This window comes from Leptonotus elevatus, chromosome 2, assembly GCF_054856555.1.
Source record: "Leptonotus elevatus isolate MCC_2025b chromosome 2, RoL_Lele_1.0, whole genome shotgun sequence".
NCBI classification, from domain to species: Eukaryota; Metazoa; Chordata; class Actinopteri; order Syngnathiformes; family Syngnathidae; genus Leptonotus; species Leptonotus elevatus.
Genome location: NC_141240.1, coordinates 22,141,475 through 22,156,366, shown reverse-complemented (window position 1 = coordinate 22,156,366; position 14,892 = coordinate 22,141,475). Strand labels below are relative to the sequence as shown.

The window sequence follows — 14,892 nt, the reverse complement described above, 5'->3', positions numbered from 1 at the left end:
ACGTTGTGTATCCGAAATGTGGTTGGAGGTGAGATGAAAGTCCAAAAGAGGGAGAAGGAAGGAAGGAAGGAAGCAATTGTTGATGCTGCTCACACGAGGTCATTAAGATGAGGGATGTTCTTGATATTTAACAACGCTGCAACATGTCACGCCAGAGGAAGGGGGAGGGTTGTCTGCTCATCAGTCCGAGTGTGAGCGCGCAAGAAGATGAAGATGATTATTATTTTTTTTCATACAGCAGCTGGTGCAGGGCGCGGTCTTCACGTTTACAGTTGTAAAGCTCGGGAAGAATCCAGAAGACACATAAACCATTAAGTAATGCAGAACAAACATTTCACATGACATACATTTTTGACATACATGGTTTGGTTTAAACCTCCTGTTATGGTGTGGGTCAAATTCCATTTGACATTATTTACATTATTGTTTGGTTGTCCTTGCTCTGTAACGATATTTGCATTTGCATTTTTACAAGTGACTCTACTTCTGATTTCTTTGAGATACGAGCCATCATTCAGATGTTTTTTTTGTGTAAGGGATGGACAACTCAAGTAATGGAGGATGCCACAATATTTCATCAGCGTTGGACCCCACACTACTAAACCAGATCTATGACATAAATAGCATTTTTAAAAAGGACAAAATATGAGCATATGTCCTTTTTTAATTTCATACTGAAAAGAACGTTAATGTAGTTAAATGCTCAAATGCATATTAAATATCAACACCTCCACTACAATAACTTAAAAAATAACCACATACTGTGATTTTTGTTTTTTTAATCTGTGCTATTGGCTCTCTTGCATTAAAAAAATCCCTTTCAAAGATGCTTATTTTGTGCGTGTTTTCACAAAAATCTACTCACTTAAAGATCTTAATATTATTTAATATTATACTATGTCATCCCAAATCCCCAAATTAACAAGCCTGATCACTCACCTGTATAACACAGTGCAGAATAGGACACTAAAAGGTCGGACCCCAATGCGTCATTCATCAACATTAACAAGCCACCATACGCATTTGTAACACTATTAAAAGGCAAGCAGTAAATATTTCTTGACAATAATATGTTTTATATGACCTCATTTGTCTTTGGTCTTTGTCATTGGTCGGCCATTTTGCCACTTGCTGTCGACTGACGATGACATCACAGTTGCTCAGGACTCAAGCAACGACCAATCACAGCTCACCTGTTTTCTGAAGGTGAGTTGTGATTGGTTGTTGCCTGAGACCTGAGCAACTGTGATGTCATCGTCAGTCGACAGCAAGTGGCAAAATTTTAATGCGTAACTCATATTCCATATTCCCCGGGGCCTCCCGCCGGTGGGTGATGCCCGGAACACCTCTCCAGGGAGGCGTCCAGGAGGCATCCGAACCAGATGCCCGAGCCACCTCAACTGGTTCATCTCAACACGGAGGAGTAGCGTTTCGACACTGAGTCCCTCCCGGATGACCGAGCTTCTCACCCTATCTCTAAGGGAAAGCCCGGCTACCCTGCGGAGGAAACTCATTTCGGCCGCTTGTATCCGGGATCTTGTTCTTTCGGTCACGACCCACAGCTCGTGACCATAGGTGAGGGTAGGAACGTAGATCGACCGGTAAATTGAGAGCTTTGCCTTTCGGCTCAGCTCCTTCTTCACCACAATGGACCGATACAGAGTCCGCATCACTGCAGACGCTGCACCGATCCGCCTGTCGATCTCCTGCTCCAAACTACCCTCACTCGTGAACAAGACCCCAAGATACAACTCCTCCACTTGGGGCAGGATCTGATACCCGACCCGGAAAGGGCACTCCACCCTTTTCCGACTGAGGTTCTCGGATTTAGAGGTGCTGATTTTCATCCCAACCGCTTCACACTCGGCTGCGAATCGCTCCAGCGAGAGTTGGAGGTCACGGCTTTAAGAAGCCAACAGCACCACATCATCTGCAAAAAGCAGAGATGCAATGTTGAGGCCACCAAACCGGACCCCCTCAATGCCTCGGCTGCGCCTAGAAATTCTGTCCATAAAAGTTATGAACAGAATCGATGACAAAGGGCAACCTCTGCGGAGTTCAACCCTCACTGGAAACAAATTCGACTTACTGCCGGCAATCCGGACCAAACTCTGACATCGGTCATACAGGGACCGAACAGCCCGTATCAGGGGTCTCGAGTCGGTACCCTATACTCTCGAAGCACCCCCCACAGGACTTCCCAAGGGACACGGTCAAACGCCTTCTCCAAGTCCACAAAGCACATGTGGACTGGTTGGGCGAACTCCCATGCACCCTCGAGGATCCTGCCGAGGGTGTAGAGCTGGTCCACTGATCCACGGCCGGGATGAAAACCACACTGCCCCTCCTGAATCCGAGATTCGACTTCCCGACGGACCCTCCTATCCAGCACTCCTGAATATAACTTACCAGGGAGGCTGAGGAGTGTGATCCCTCTATAGTTGGAACGCACCCTCCTGTCCCCCTTCGCGATGTTGTAGAGGCTCGTCAACCACGACAGCCCCACAACATCCAGAACCTTCATGAACTTTGGCGGTTTCTCATCCACCCCCGGGGCCTTGCCACCGAGGAGCTTTCCAACCACCTTAGTGACGTTGACCCCAGAGATAGGGGAGCCCACCTCAGAGTCCCCAGACTCTGCTTCCTCAAAGGAAGACGTGTCGGTGGAATTGAGGAGGTCTTCGAAGTATTCTCCCCACCGATTCACGGCGTCCCGAGTCGAGGTCAGCAGCACCCTATCTCCACTATACACAGTGTTAATGGCGCACTGCTTTCCTCTCCTGAGACGCCGGATGGTGGACCACAATTTCAATATTAACCAGAATACTGTATTTAGACTAGTGGGGGTGCAAAGAACATATTATTGTCAATCATTTTGTGGGGGGTTGACTTCCCCTTTAAACGTTGAATATATCCATGTTTTGGAGGACACACATTTAGTAACTCCTCATGTATTTCAAATTATCAAACTGTCGGTGGTTCTTGTGAAAAAAGATGCTGTTGTTTGTGTTGCGTTTGAGGCTCCTGTTCAAGTATAGCATTTCGAAGCAAGCTAGGCAGATAAGTTTGTGTTTAAATTTGGTGAATATGTCATCTGATTTATATTTGATCTTCGTCAAGCCATCTTTAAAAACAACATTTTCTTCAATTCTTCTCTAATGGACAAGTACATTCTTGGGGTTGGAGTTACTGGTAAGTGAGATCTGCCATCTAGTGGTGAACACAGATATTACAACTTTAACCTGCTCAGCAACAGCAACAATCGAATGCCACTCCATGTATGAGCAGCTTTTCCCCAGCAACCCATTGAATTATGCTTGCCAATTAATGCGGTGGTGTGGCACATGACATTGTCATGACCTTGACAACCTTGCAGGATTATCATCACAAAATCATTACCAGAAGCTAATGCTGGTAACAAAATATATGTAGCTGTTTACATGTATATTTTTGACCTTTTAATGCTTCAGCTGATGAGTGAAAGTGGTTCTTCCACGCTGCAACTTCAGCCATCCCGGCTGATGATCATGTCGTTGGCAATATTTATTAATTAGCCTCACTGCCTCACTCAATCATTTTCAGAAATAGGCATAAAACTAAAACTTGACTTAGTTGTTTAATTTCACACTTGATGGGCAGGCAGGGATTCCAGAGAGACAACATTTGCATTTGTATACAAACATTAAAAAGTCAAATAAGTCCCCTTTAAACAAAAATGATTGCGACAAATTGAAGCATGCGGCGTAAATCCAACCTAAAACCGAAGAAAATGGAAAGTTGCCGCTGAACAGAATGATTTCATTGCAAAGGCTCAGGCGATGAATCCACCTTGGGCTTAATGATCAAATGTGCCTCGCGACAGAGTTGAGTCAGAGACGGAAAGCGGCCAAGTAATCTGGCCGGGTGCCACAACGTGAACATTGCGGCCACATCCCACCCCAAAAGAAGGCCACAAGGTTGCCACAAGGCATGAAAGGGGGATTATACCACTAATCCCCTTGATCGTCACACACTGATAAGCATCCATAATCCTTCACCTCAACAGGATTTCTTAAAAGTGCAGCAGATAATTCAAAGGACACCAAAACACAAAATGCTCTTCTGTGAGAAGCGTCGCTTCTGATCAACTCTATAAGTGCTGCCACTGTCCAACATTGACCTTTCACAAGGCCACGCCCCCAAACACAGTCTGGCCAATCAAAGTGCAGCACGGGACACCAATCCTATTAAAAAGTGACACGCGTTCATCCAGATCAATTGAAGAGAGATATTTTTGTTTGTCGTGGATGTCGATTGAGTCGCCCTGTCAGAGCCCAGCCAATCGAATGGCGCATCTCTGGAGAGAAATGAAAATGCGCCGTAAAGCAGAATGGGCAAAACCGCCTAAAAATAGTTGGGGCATCATCAGGAGGCTGTAATTGCTGCATCAACAATCATTGAGGAAAGGCTGGGAATCTTTATGTACGTGATTTCTTAGTTTTTCTTAGTAATTCCTTTCATACATGTGCCTTTTGTGTGTGTATAACCACTACTTCTTTATATACAGATGTGTTCTGGCTTTCAGCCCACTTCTGAATCATTGCATTTGTCTCATGCTACACAGGGTCGCCTTGACCTCCCCGCGGTGCTTAAAGTCGACGGTAGATACAATCCACTCTTCATTTTCGTCCGATGAATAGATTGACGAGCGGCGAGGGTTCACTTTAGCGCTTCTGCGGGGAACTTTCATTCGTCGTAGCGGTGGAGGCGCGCAAGCCATGGCAGGAAAAAAGGGACACAATTTGAACGCTTCATCTTTACAAAACAAGAACATCGACAACAATGGAGGCAGTTTGGAATAAATTACAAATAGAATTGATCTCAAAGGAAGAATTTGTAAAGAAAGTCAATCAAATGTAAATGGGACCATCACGGCGGAATACATTTCGATTCCAACTTCTAATATCTTTGCAGCATCTCAATGGATGCGGTGAAATGTTTCACGCACATGCTATTCTCAGAGGTGTTCCTATGTTCCAGCGAGCGTGTGTAATTTGCCGGGCCAGCAGTAAAAGGTTAAAGCCATCTGTATAATGAACTCCATTACCTTGTAACATATGCAACCACTTCCCACGAGCTGCGCACAACATCCCAAACATTGCATGTATCTTTCACCTGCATCAGTCACCCGTTTAGCTTTCCATTAGCTCAACCAACAACAACAACAACGATGCATGACTCTCATTAGATTATAAACACAGGCTCAGGATTTTCATGTCTTTGCCTGTCTTAATACATATTTATGGGATCTGCTATTTTGATTATTGTGTAGGCTGTTTACCTCTAGTGCTATATTGAAGGACGCAAATCGATTAAAAAGAAGAAAAGCCCTGGTTTATATAACCATTTTTGATAGCGCTTGACAGGTGAGGTGGAGCCTACCTCTGGTGTACACCGTGGACTGGTTGCCAGCCAATTGCAGGGCAGCAATGGACAACAAGTCAGTTCTATGCACCTAACATATTTTTCAAATTGTAGAGAGAAAATCCACTCAAGCACAAGGATAACATAAACTACACACTTATTTTTGTTAATAAAAACTAACAAAAAAACTCAAACTAAAATTGAAAATATACTTTCGCTAACGAAATACAATAAAAATGAGTGTGTTTTGAAAAATAACTGAAACTACAACTCAACTATAACTATAGTAAAAAAAATCATAGATGAGCTATCAGGGTTAAAAAGGTTTACTTGGTGATTTTTTTATTATCTTGCATTACCACAAATACTCCACATATATATAAAACGAACACTAAAACAAAAAAAATTACACTAAAATTAAGCATTTCTGAAAAAAATGAAGGTTTTATTAGTATTTAAACCTAACAAATCTGTTCTAAAAATGTATTATAACTAACTGAATAAAAAACAAAAAAGTCTAAATGAAATAAAAACTTTGGAAAGTTGGCGATTCAAACCCACAACCTCAGAACTGCAAGGCGAATGTGCCAAGCCTGGTTCATTGTGATCATATTTCACATCTGCTGTGGGAACATGTACATGTACTGAGATTTGGAAAAAAATAGGACCTCTGAAAGCAGGTCATTGATGCAATGGGCCTTGGGGGAGGGCGCCTTTAAAAGCATAGCTAACACATTTCTTTTCTACTTGCATTTCTCCAATCTCTATTTCAGAACGGTAGGTTGCAAGACAAGGAAATGGAGCCGAGCCATTGTTTATTCACGAATGTTGCTTTGAGGTTTTTCACAATGGAAGGAGCCGAATGGAAACCTATCAACGACTGTATTCATCATGTCAGCAGCTGAATTATCATCGCTTTCTCGAGCTACTTAGTGAGATGTTGCATCAGTTGAGTAGCAGAATCAATACTGTTAGTGTGCACAGCCTGAGGTTTGCTGCTTCTCATGCTGTTATCAGCACCAAAGGGTACTTACGGGAAGGCTTGCGATACCATCGCCGCATTTTGTTGTGTGAAGGAGGAACACTGTGTGGAGATGTGCTCAATCCAAATGTCTTAAGACTGTCTGTCTGTCTGTCTGTCCCTCTTTCTACTCGCGATGTACTACAACTATAAACATAATCGCACCCTGACATATGAAGACAATCACACTTGACCTGTAAACACACTGCCAATTACAAAGAGCTCAGACGAGTTCTTAGGAATTACGGTCTCTGAGACCGGTCTTACCGAGACTGTACTCGCCCAGTTCGTAAGACTGTTCTCTACGTTCTTCAGCGTGTATGCGTTCAAATTCACTCACACGCGGGCAAACGGCACACGATGCAATACACCACCTTGTCACCATTGCAGATTGTCAGGACCCTCCCGGCGAGAGTCTGTCTCAGACCGTGATCACCCGCTCATTGCGTCTGTTCTGTAATGTCCCCACTGGCAGAGTCAGAGGGGACGCCGGGGTGGCACTGGACCCCCTCAAATGTGATTGGACCCACCGGGTGCGCACGTCTTGCATTGCAGTATGCCAGCATTTTTTTTTCAATCAGACACCTACTAATTGTTAGGCCCCTCCTGCACAGTAGCTGGCGCTATTTACCACAAAATGTTGCAATCCAGCTCACCAGGAGTTTGGAAAAGAAGAATCAAGATGACATGTTTTGGGCAATGTCATGTTGGTTTCCCCATGAGTGACTGTTTGAAAAAACTTTTATGTTCAGATAGATTATTTTGGACGGACATCAATAAGTTAATGTTGTTTTGCACAAGCTAAAAACAAGTGTATGAGACAGGAAACTGAAGTAAATTAAAAGCATAGATTTCAAAATAAGATACTTAAACATCACACACACAATTGTTTGAAGAAATCTTAACACAGTATAAATGCCCTAACGTTTTTATTTATTATTATTATTATTTATATTTAAAAAAAATAATTTCATAACATTTTATTTTTAAACTACATTTAATGTCATTCAACTCACAAAACAAATTTGACTTAAAAGCAACCTCTCGAAACAAATTGTGTCCGTAAGTTGAGGACTACCTGTAATGACAAGACATTTTATATATTGAGAAACGGCTTCGATCACATCTGACTGACCTGATGTGAAGACAATAAAACCTGATGTGAAGACTTCTCATCTGAGATGTAAGCACAATGATTGACAATCACACCGCTAAACATCTAAATACAATCACACCTGACGAGATACCAAAAATTCATTTACTTTTTGCCTTTTTACAACTTTTTCATCGTAACAGGCTACGAAGAAAAAAAATGTCTATGTCCATAATAAACCAATGAAAGTGAGCATTTTTAAAGCATGAAAAGAAAGATCAAGTGACATAGCAGCCTGAGTATCACGATGCCTACAATCAACTCTTCCCGCTAGATTGCGTTGCTAATGACAGTCATTTCTTTGTGGAAGTCGTGTTCAATTAGCCACCGCCTTCGCGAGCACATGGCCTTATGATGCAGACTGATGTAGACACAGATGGCTATGGCGGGGTAGACATATTGATCATCGCCTTGACTTTGTTCTGACGGGGTGACATCAAGCGGGAATGATGCGCCACATACGAATGAGCATCGGGCGTCGTTCATATTCCAGGATTTTTGAAAAGCTCCTCGAGCATGGGTGTCAAGCTCGTTTCGTGAGCCACGTCATAGTCAGGGTTTCCCTCAGAAGGCCGTTATGACTATGAAAACCAGATCCATGGATCTTTATCTCACCAGATAATGGTGCTCAAAAAGACAAGCTTACCCGAGAGACTTCTCCAAGCGACTCGCAGGAGAGCCCACAATCTCCCCCAGTGTGCAGTGGACCTGTCCCAGGAAGTCCTGCCATGAGGGGGACAGTGAGTGCCATGGAGACAGGGCGCAGGTTTGGGCAAAGGGGCGGGGCGGCATATTCAGGCAGCGCGTTCAGGCGGGAGTAACAAAAGAAAGGAGTTGAGCATCATTAAAGGCAGTACAGTCAGAATTGAGAGGACATCTGAGGCAGACACGTACGTTAAAGTCGGCCGGCTTTTTCCCAAGTGCGGAGAAGGAGGAGAAGGAGGAGGAAGAAGAAGAGGAGGAGAAGGAAGAGAAAGAAAGAAATCAAGAGAGAGAGAGAGATCGGGCAGCAGTAGCAGTGACACAAGAGAGCATATCATGGAACAGAAGGCACACGCTACTTAAATCATCATCAAGCAAGATGGAGAGCAAAAGGGTTGATTTGGGACAGATTGGGAGGGCATAATGGTGAAGGGGTGGAGGAAGGTTAAGAGCGGAATGGGAAGGATGATGAAATGACAAGAAGCGTACGAAGCAACTGAGGCCAGAAAGGGTTTTAGCAGCCACCTGCTTCTGCAGCACACAGCAAAATGTCACAAAAGAAAACGAGAAAGCAATGCAGATGCTGGAATGTTTGGTTGAATGCAAAGCAAACCTTTCTCCTCTCAAAATACACATTAGGAAAGGAGGGAAGTTGTTAATGTTAGGTAGGGGGGTTAAATAGATAGGCAGATGGGTTAGGCATAGAGATTAAGTATGTATGTAGGTAGGTAGGTAGGTAGGTAGTTTTTTTTTTTCAGTTGTTCGGAAGGTTAGGTGGATAGGTCTCTTGGATTGTTCGGCTGGTGCGAGGTAGCTTCTTTTGGTAATGTTAGGTAGGTTGTCCAGGTAGGTAGGTAAAGACTATCTCGCAGAGTGGCGCAGGCTTGCGAGGGTGTGCACATGTAGCCAGTGTTGGCATTTTGCCAGGTTTGGTTCAACATTGCAAACTGTTGCAAAGACATTTGCCAGACACACACAAACCAGTTTTATGCTCACGAAGAAATGTTCAAAATGCGATGGCCGCAGCATAAACATGGTTTGTGAGTGTCTTTGCAACGCTTTGCAATCTCAAACGTAACCTGAAGAAAACCCATCAATCCCTACATGCGCACACCCTTGCAAGCCTGTGTCGCACTGTGAGATACCGCTCTAAGGTAGATGGGAAGGGAGAATTAGTTCATTAGGTATGGAGATTAGGTAGGTCGGTTAGTGAGGTAGGCAGGTAGGCAGGCAGGTAGGTGAGTAGGAAGGAACAGTTTGGGTTACTTAGTTAGTTAGTTTGTAGGCTGGCCAGTCGGTTGGCAGCTTCATTAGTTATGTCAGTTGGTTAGTCTGTAGGTCAATTAGTTAGTTGGTTAGTCGGATGGTCATTCAGTAGGTTAGATAGGTAGGTAGGTAGGTAGGTAGGTAGATCGGTCAGTGGTTTGGTCAGCAGGTAAGTTAGCTATGAGATTAGGTTGGTAGGTAGGTTAAATATGGTGAGTAGGTAGGTAGGTCAGTTGATCTGTCAGTAGGTACATTAGGTATGGAAATAAGGTTAGGATTGGATATAAAGAGAAGATAAATACAATTAATATTATTTTTTTATTATTGTTCAGCACAAATCAAAAGTTAGAAAATTTAATCTCAGTGTTTTTAGTTGTTTTTCTAGGAGAATGAAATTGGAAAGCCGATGTGCTGAAACGTTACAGCAATCATGCACAAACCTTAATTCCTCATTTCAAACAAAAGTGGGGAGCTTCTGCGTGTTTGAGTGTGTGTGCTGCAACTGTAACTTTGATTAGTATATCTACAGGGGAATTGCATTTTTTTTTCACTTTGTCAGAGATGGAAATAAAAGCAAACTAATTAGTTTAGCACATGATGCACCATTTGCTCAAATGGAAGTGCTTATGTGGCTTCTAATTTGATTTGCAGACAACCAAAAGGTTCGAGACATGCACATATTAAAAAAAAAAAAACGAAAAAAAATCTGGATGAATCACGTTGCAGGCGCATGACGTGCACTTTAAGCTCCAGGTCCACAGATAAGGAGCTTTACTTACATGCTTGGCCAGTTCGGGACTTCTAGAATCAATATCAAATCTGGAAGCATAAAGAAAGCATTTCAGTATGTTACAGCCAATTTTGATTGACATTCGAAAACGTATACGGTTTATGTGTTTCACTTTAGGAAAAGTCATCAAATTGCATGGTGGAAGAATGTTTTCTTGTTGTTGTTATTGTTGTCTAATGTAAAGCCAAGTCAGATTTGACGCAAACAAAGCACCTAGGAACTCTTTAATTGTGTGTGTGTGTTGGGGGTGGGGGGGGGGGGCGCAAAATTTGTCTTCTTTGAGGAAAAAATATATCCTGTGTAAACGAGGCCTTAAGTCGCTCACGTCTGCCAATCAACGTAAAAGTAATTAAACTCCAGAAGGCCTTGGCAACCAATCCCCCCGCCCCGCCCCCCTCCTCCTCCTCCTGTGATAATAGAGAGATGTAAATGAGTCCCTGTAATTGCGAAGGAGAGAATCCCTGCTGTCCAAATCCACGCTTCCATCGCCATATCATGCAAATGAATTCTTTGAGTACAAAACTCTCAGGGGACCTAAAAGTCCACAAGGGACAAAAGAAGACACTCTTTGTAACATATTTCCGAGTTTCAGGAGGAATGTTGGGCGCTCAGTCCGACGGGCACGTATTTGATTCTCGAAATGAAAGTGCACCTCACTGACCTCTTCACTGGGATAAAGGATCTATATATAACGCGGTGGAACTCGGTGACAAAGTGAGTCATAACACCAAAGTGTCTTGATAGCATTAAATATCAGTTGTTGCAAAAGAACGTGTTATTTTACGTGATGGTTATGTGTCAAAGTTACGTGCATGAATGTCTCAGAAAGTGACTCACGACTGGAAAGAGTAGACATTGCCTTTCAGAATAAGAGCATAATATGGCAACTTGCCAATGTCACAATGTTTTTTGATAGTAATTACAAATGAAGTCATTTGATTATTGTCATCTTATGTTTGAGTCCACTTACCAATATGTATTCAGTTATTCCTTCCTACATTGATCAATTATCTTTTAACTGTAACAGCATCATTGCAACGTTGATAAATGGACCTCTAACTAATTGAAAATGTGTTTGGGGCCATTTAGGATTTGTATTGGTGTATCCCGCTCTAAATAATATTTGGATTAGGAATTTGGGAGTGAAGCTGTCAGAAGTTTATACAATAAAACAAAAATGTTCGGTCACACCAATGTACTTTTAAATTACACTATGGATGTGTGTGTGTTTGTGTGTACAAAAGGGCCATCTTGGCAAATTTTATAAGTCTTGCTATAATTTGACAGTGGGGGAGATTAAGGATAAAAGTTGATATGAAATATGTATCACCCTCATAGCCGTCTATTGAGACACGGCGCCAATGAATAATTCCTCAGGAGAGAAGCGAGACGAGGAGAAAATGAGAGTCAGGTTAGAGGAAGAGTGAATAAGGACATGGGGGAATATTTAACGTCTTCTCAGCATGAGGAGCGGATTTGCGGGGCACAATTTTGACTGCAAAATATCCCAAATTCAACTAAAATGACGAGTTAGTACAGCATATTGCGAATGATGCGTGCACTGCAGACACTAAGTCCCAGAATGCACTGCAAGAGTCTTATATTATTGGCAGTACAGTCACTCATTAACACTCATAATGCTCATCTGAGTCACGTATAAAGGAAACACATTATGCACTTATTCCCACACTGTTTTTTCCAATCCCAAGAAGCTTCGATAGTTGGCATGTAACGTGGCACGGCACAATTCAGTCACGACACACAAGCTTGATGCTGCATACGTCCCGTCCAGGCTTGGGGAGATATCGGAGTACACGTACTGCCGTTACATAATCAGATTGCAAAAAAAATGCAACTGTATTCCATTACAGTTACAGGAAAAAACATGTAATCAGAATACAGGTACATTTATTAAAAATGGGGATTACTTCGAGGGATTACAATTTCTACGATGAGAGTGCGAAAGAGGGCGAGAGAGAGAGAGAGAGAGAGAGAGAGAGAGAGAGAAGGACAGAGAGAGAGAGAGAGAGAGAGAGAGAGAGAGAGAGAGAGAGAGAGAGAGAGAGAGAGAGAGAGAGAGAGAGAGAGAGAGAGAGAGAAGGACAGAGAGAGAGAGAAAGCGCGTGCAGGCCCGCGCGAGCGGGACCGTTGCTACATGTCGGGAAGGTGGGAACGAACAAACTGACTAGTCATGTCCTGCACACGCGGGCAGTTTGAAAAAGCTTCACGGACGGGAGGAGGAAATGGCGACCGGTATTTACTGGAACTTACTCGGAGCGAAAGTTTGAGCTGAGAGTCCAGCGGCATGCTACGCGCTGTCGCTTCTTGCTAGCTAGCCCGCTAGCCTACAACCATAATGTGAGTTACACCTTCCAAACAAATCTTTCTCCCACCAATTCACTATTTAAACATCATACACAACATATACACGGCTAAAATCCTCATTGGATGACTCTATCTATCTATCTATCTATCTATCTATCTATCTATCTATCTATCTATCTATCTATCTATCTATCTATCTATCTATCTAACTGTGAGGTGTGGTTGCTTTCAGTGAGTTCGAAAACTGCATAACGTTTTCAATCAATCAATCAATCAATCAATCAATAGCCTACATGCTTTTTAATTACACTAGGATTTTTGTATAGAATATATATTGTGGTGATATTTATTTTAATTTTGTCTTCATGAGCATACTCAAGTAATCCAAAAGTAATCCAGTTACATTACTTTAATATTATGGTACTTGGATTACATTACTAACTCAATTTTTTTTAGCAGGTAACTTGTAACTGTAATGGCTTACATTTTAAAAGTAACCCTCCCAACCCTGGTCACGTCACACTAGCTAGCTAGCAACAAGCTTTGGCTGGCTAGCTAGTGTGCTATAAATCAGTAATTTGGGATACGATTCAGTATATTTTCAGTACGTGTCTGAAGTGCATAAAGAGACCAATTATTTCTCTCTCAAAATGTTCTTTTTTCTTTTTTCTTTTTTTACTTGTCCGTACAAACAGCATTGTGTAGTGTACTGAATAAAATATTTTTTTCAAGTTAACCCAAGGTTAAAATGTCTCTTATTCCCTGACAAATTTATTGAAAATGGAAAAATGGGTATTGACTCCCTTCTGAGTTGCTGGATGTGTATCAGGGGGGTAAGGTGTGAGAAATATTTGGATCACGCACAAGTCGACCTTGACTTGTCCTCAGAGGAGCTCACCAAAGTGTATAACTTACACGTCAAAGCGCAGGTTCTGCTTCTCTTCAAAGAAGTAGTCCAGGATGTATTTCCTGACAAAGTCTGGGTTCAGCGTGTTGTCTATCACCTCCGTTCTCCCAAACTGCGTCCAAACATGAAGAGATGGCAAAATAGAATATACAATATTTGATCATATCAGAATGCGATACAGTACATCCACAAAATGAAAACGCAGACATCATTAAGCTTATGAATGTTGTTGTTTTTAAATAAAAATACTTCTCTCTCAAAATATTTCCATAATAATGAAAAAAAAAGAAGATCAGATTATTGCACAAAAAGTCCAGAAAAGTACATGCACAGTATGTTTTCCCTTACGCAGCCATCACTGTTTGTCATATATGTACCTTCTCATGTTTATTGTCCATTTCAGATGTGTTTTCCATGTATGTTTTTCTAACCTTTTAACAATGCAGTATACTGTAGTAACAATAAAAGAACATTTCAGTTACTTATAGCATTGCATTTACCTTTCTATACAACTTTGCAGAACTTACAGTTTAATGTTGAATTTATGCACCCAATTTTGACTAGCATAAATAACAACAGATGATTTAAAAAAAATTGCCCACGCTTGGTTTGTTAAAATAAAGTACCAACAGTCTGTTCCATTTTTGACTCTGTTGTGATTTTTTTGTCATGTGTGGGAGGATGTGAAAAACAAACAAAACAAAACAAAAAACAATGGTTTCGATACACTGTGTTGAACGAACTGGAGGATAACACTGACATTCACGTCACATTCAAAAGTGTTTTTAATTTTTTTGGGACCTGCCCTGTTAAACAATAATCTTTATGTATTCATTCATCTTTATAGTCTGAGATTGATATGCTCCCTTTGTTTGTGCTTGAATGGATATTCATTACAAATGCAGTTAGCCAAAAAGAGGTTTGAGAAAACAACAGCATATATAACAACAAAATGACATTGGAGTTGGATTGGATCAATATGTGGACTGGCTACAGTGCTACAAATTGTGGATAATTATATAAAATACACGGACAGTCTAGGATGATAAACGTGATCACATGGGCTGTGTATTATAATTAGAGAGCGTCAGCACACCAAAACACTAAATCCCATGGGAGACATACGACTTTGTCAACATTTCCAAACATGAGTTCAACTCGTCTACATGTGCAACAACGCATAATTAGATGTTGACCAGCGAGTGTATTGATACCCAATGTGGACACATCCACACTGTTCACTGAGAGATAAGGATATAGAGTACAGTGAACACTGTCCATCCACTACAAATGTATCACCTGACAGTCACACCTGACTTGGGAAG

General features: G+C 41.9%; 1 protein-coding gene across 2 annotated transcripts in view; it reads right to left on the bottom strand.

Moving 5' to 3' along the window:
* Nucleotides 1–14,892, bottom strand: part of cpne5a (copine Va) — an 87,306-nt gene that overhangs the window by 52,307 nt on the left and 20,107 nt on the right. The window contains exons 4-7 of one of the 2 annotated variants that reach the window (XM_086068236.1): nucleotides 13,576–13,679; nucleotides 10,325–10,364; nucleotides 8,472–8,486; nucleotides 8,224–8,300 (exon numbers count right to left, since the gene is read on the bottom strand). In XM_086068236.1, coding sequence (XP_085924362.1) covers nucleotides 8,224–8,300; nucleotides 8,472–8,486; nucleotides 10,325–10,364; nucleotides 13,576–13,679 — 236 coding nt within the window. The remainder of the gene's footprint in view (nucleotides 1–8,223; nucleotides 8,301–8,471; nucleotides 8,487–10,324; nucleotides 10,365–13,575; nucleotides 13,680–14,892) is intronic. The other variant, XM_086068237.1, reaches the window with a different exon arrangement.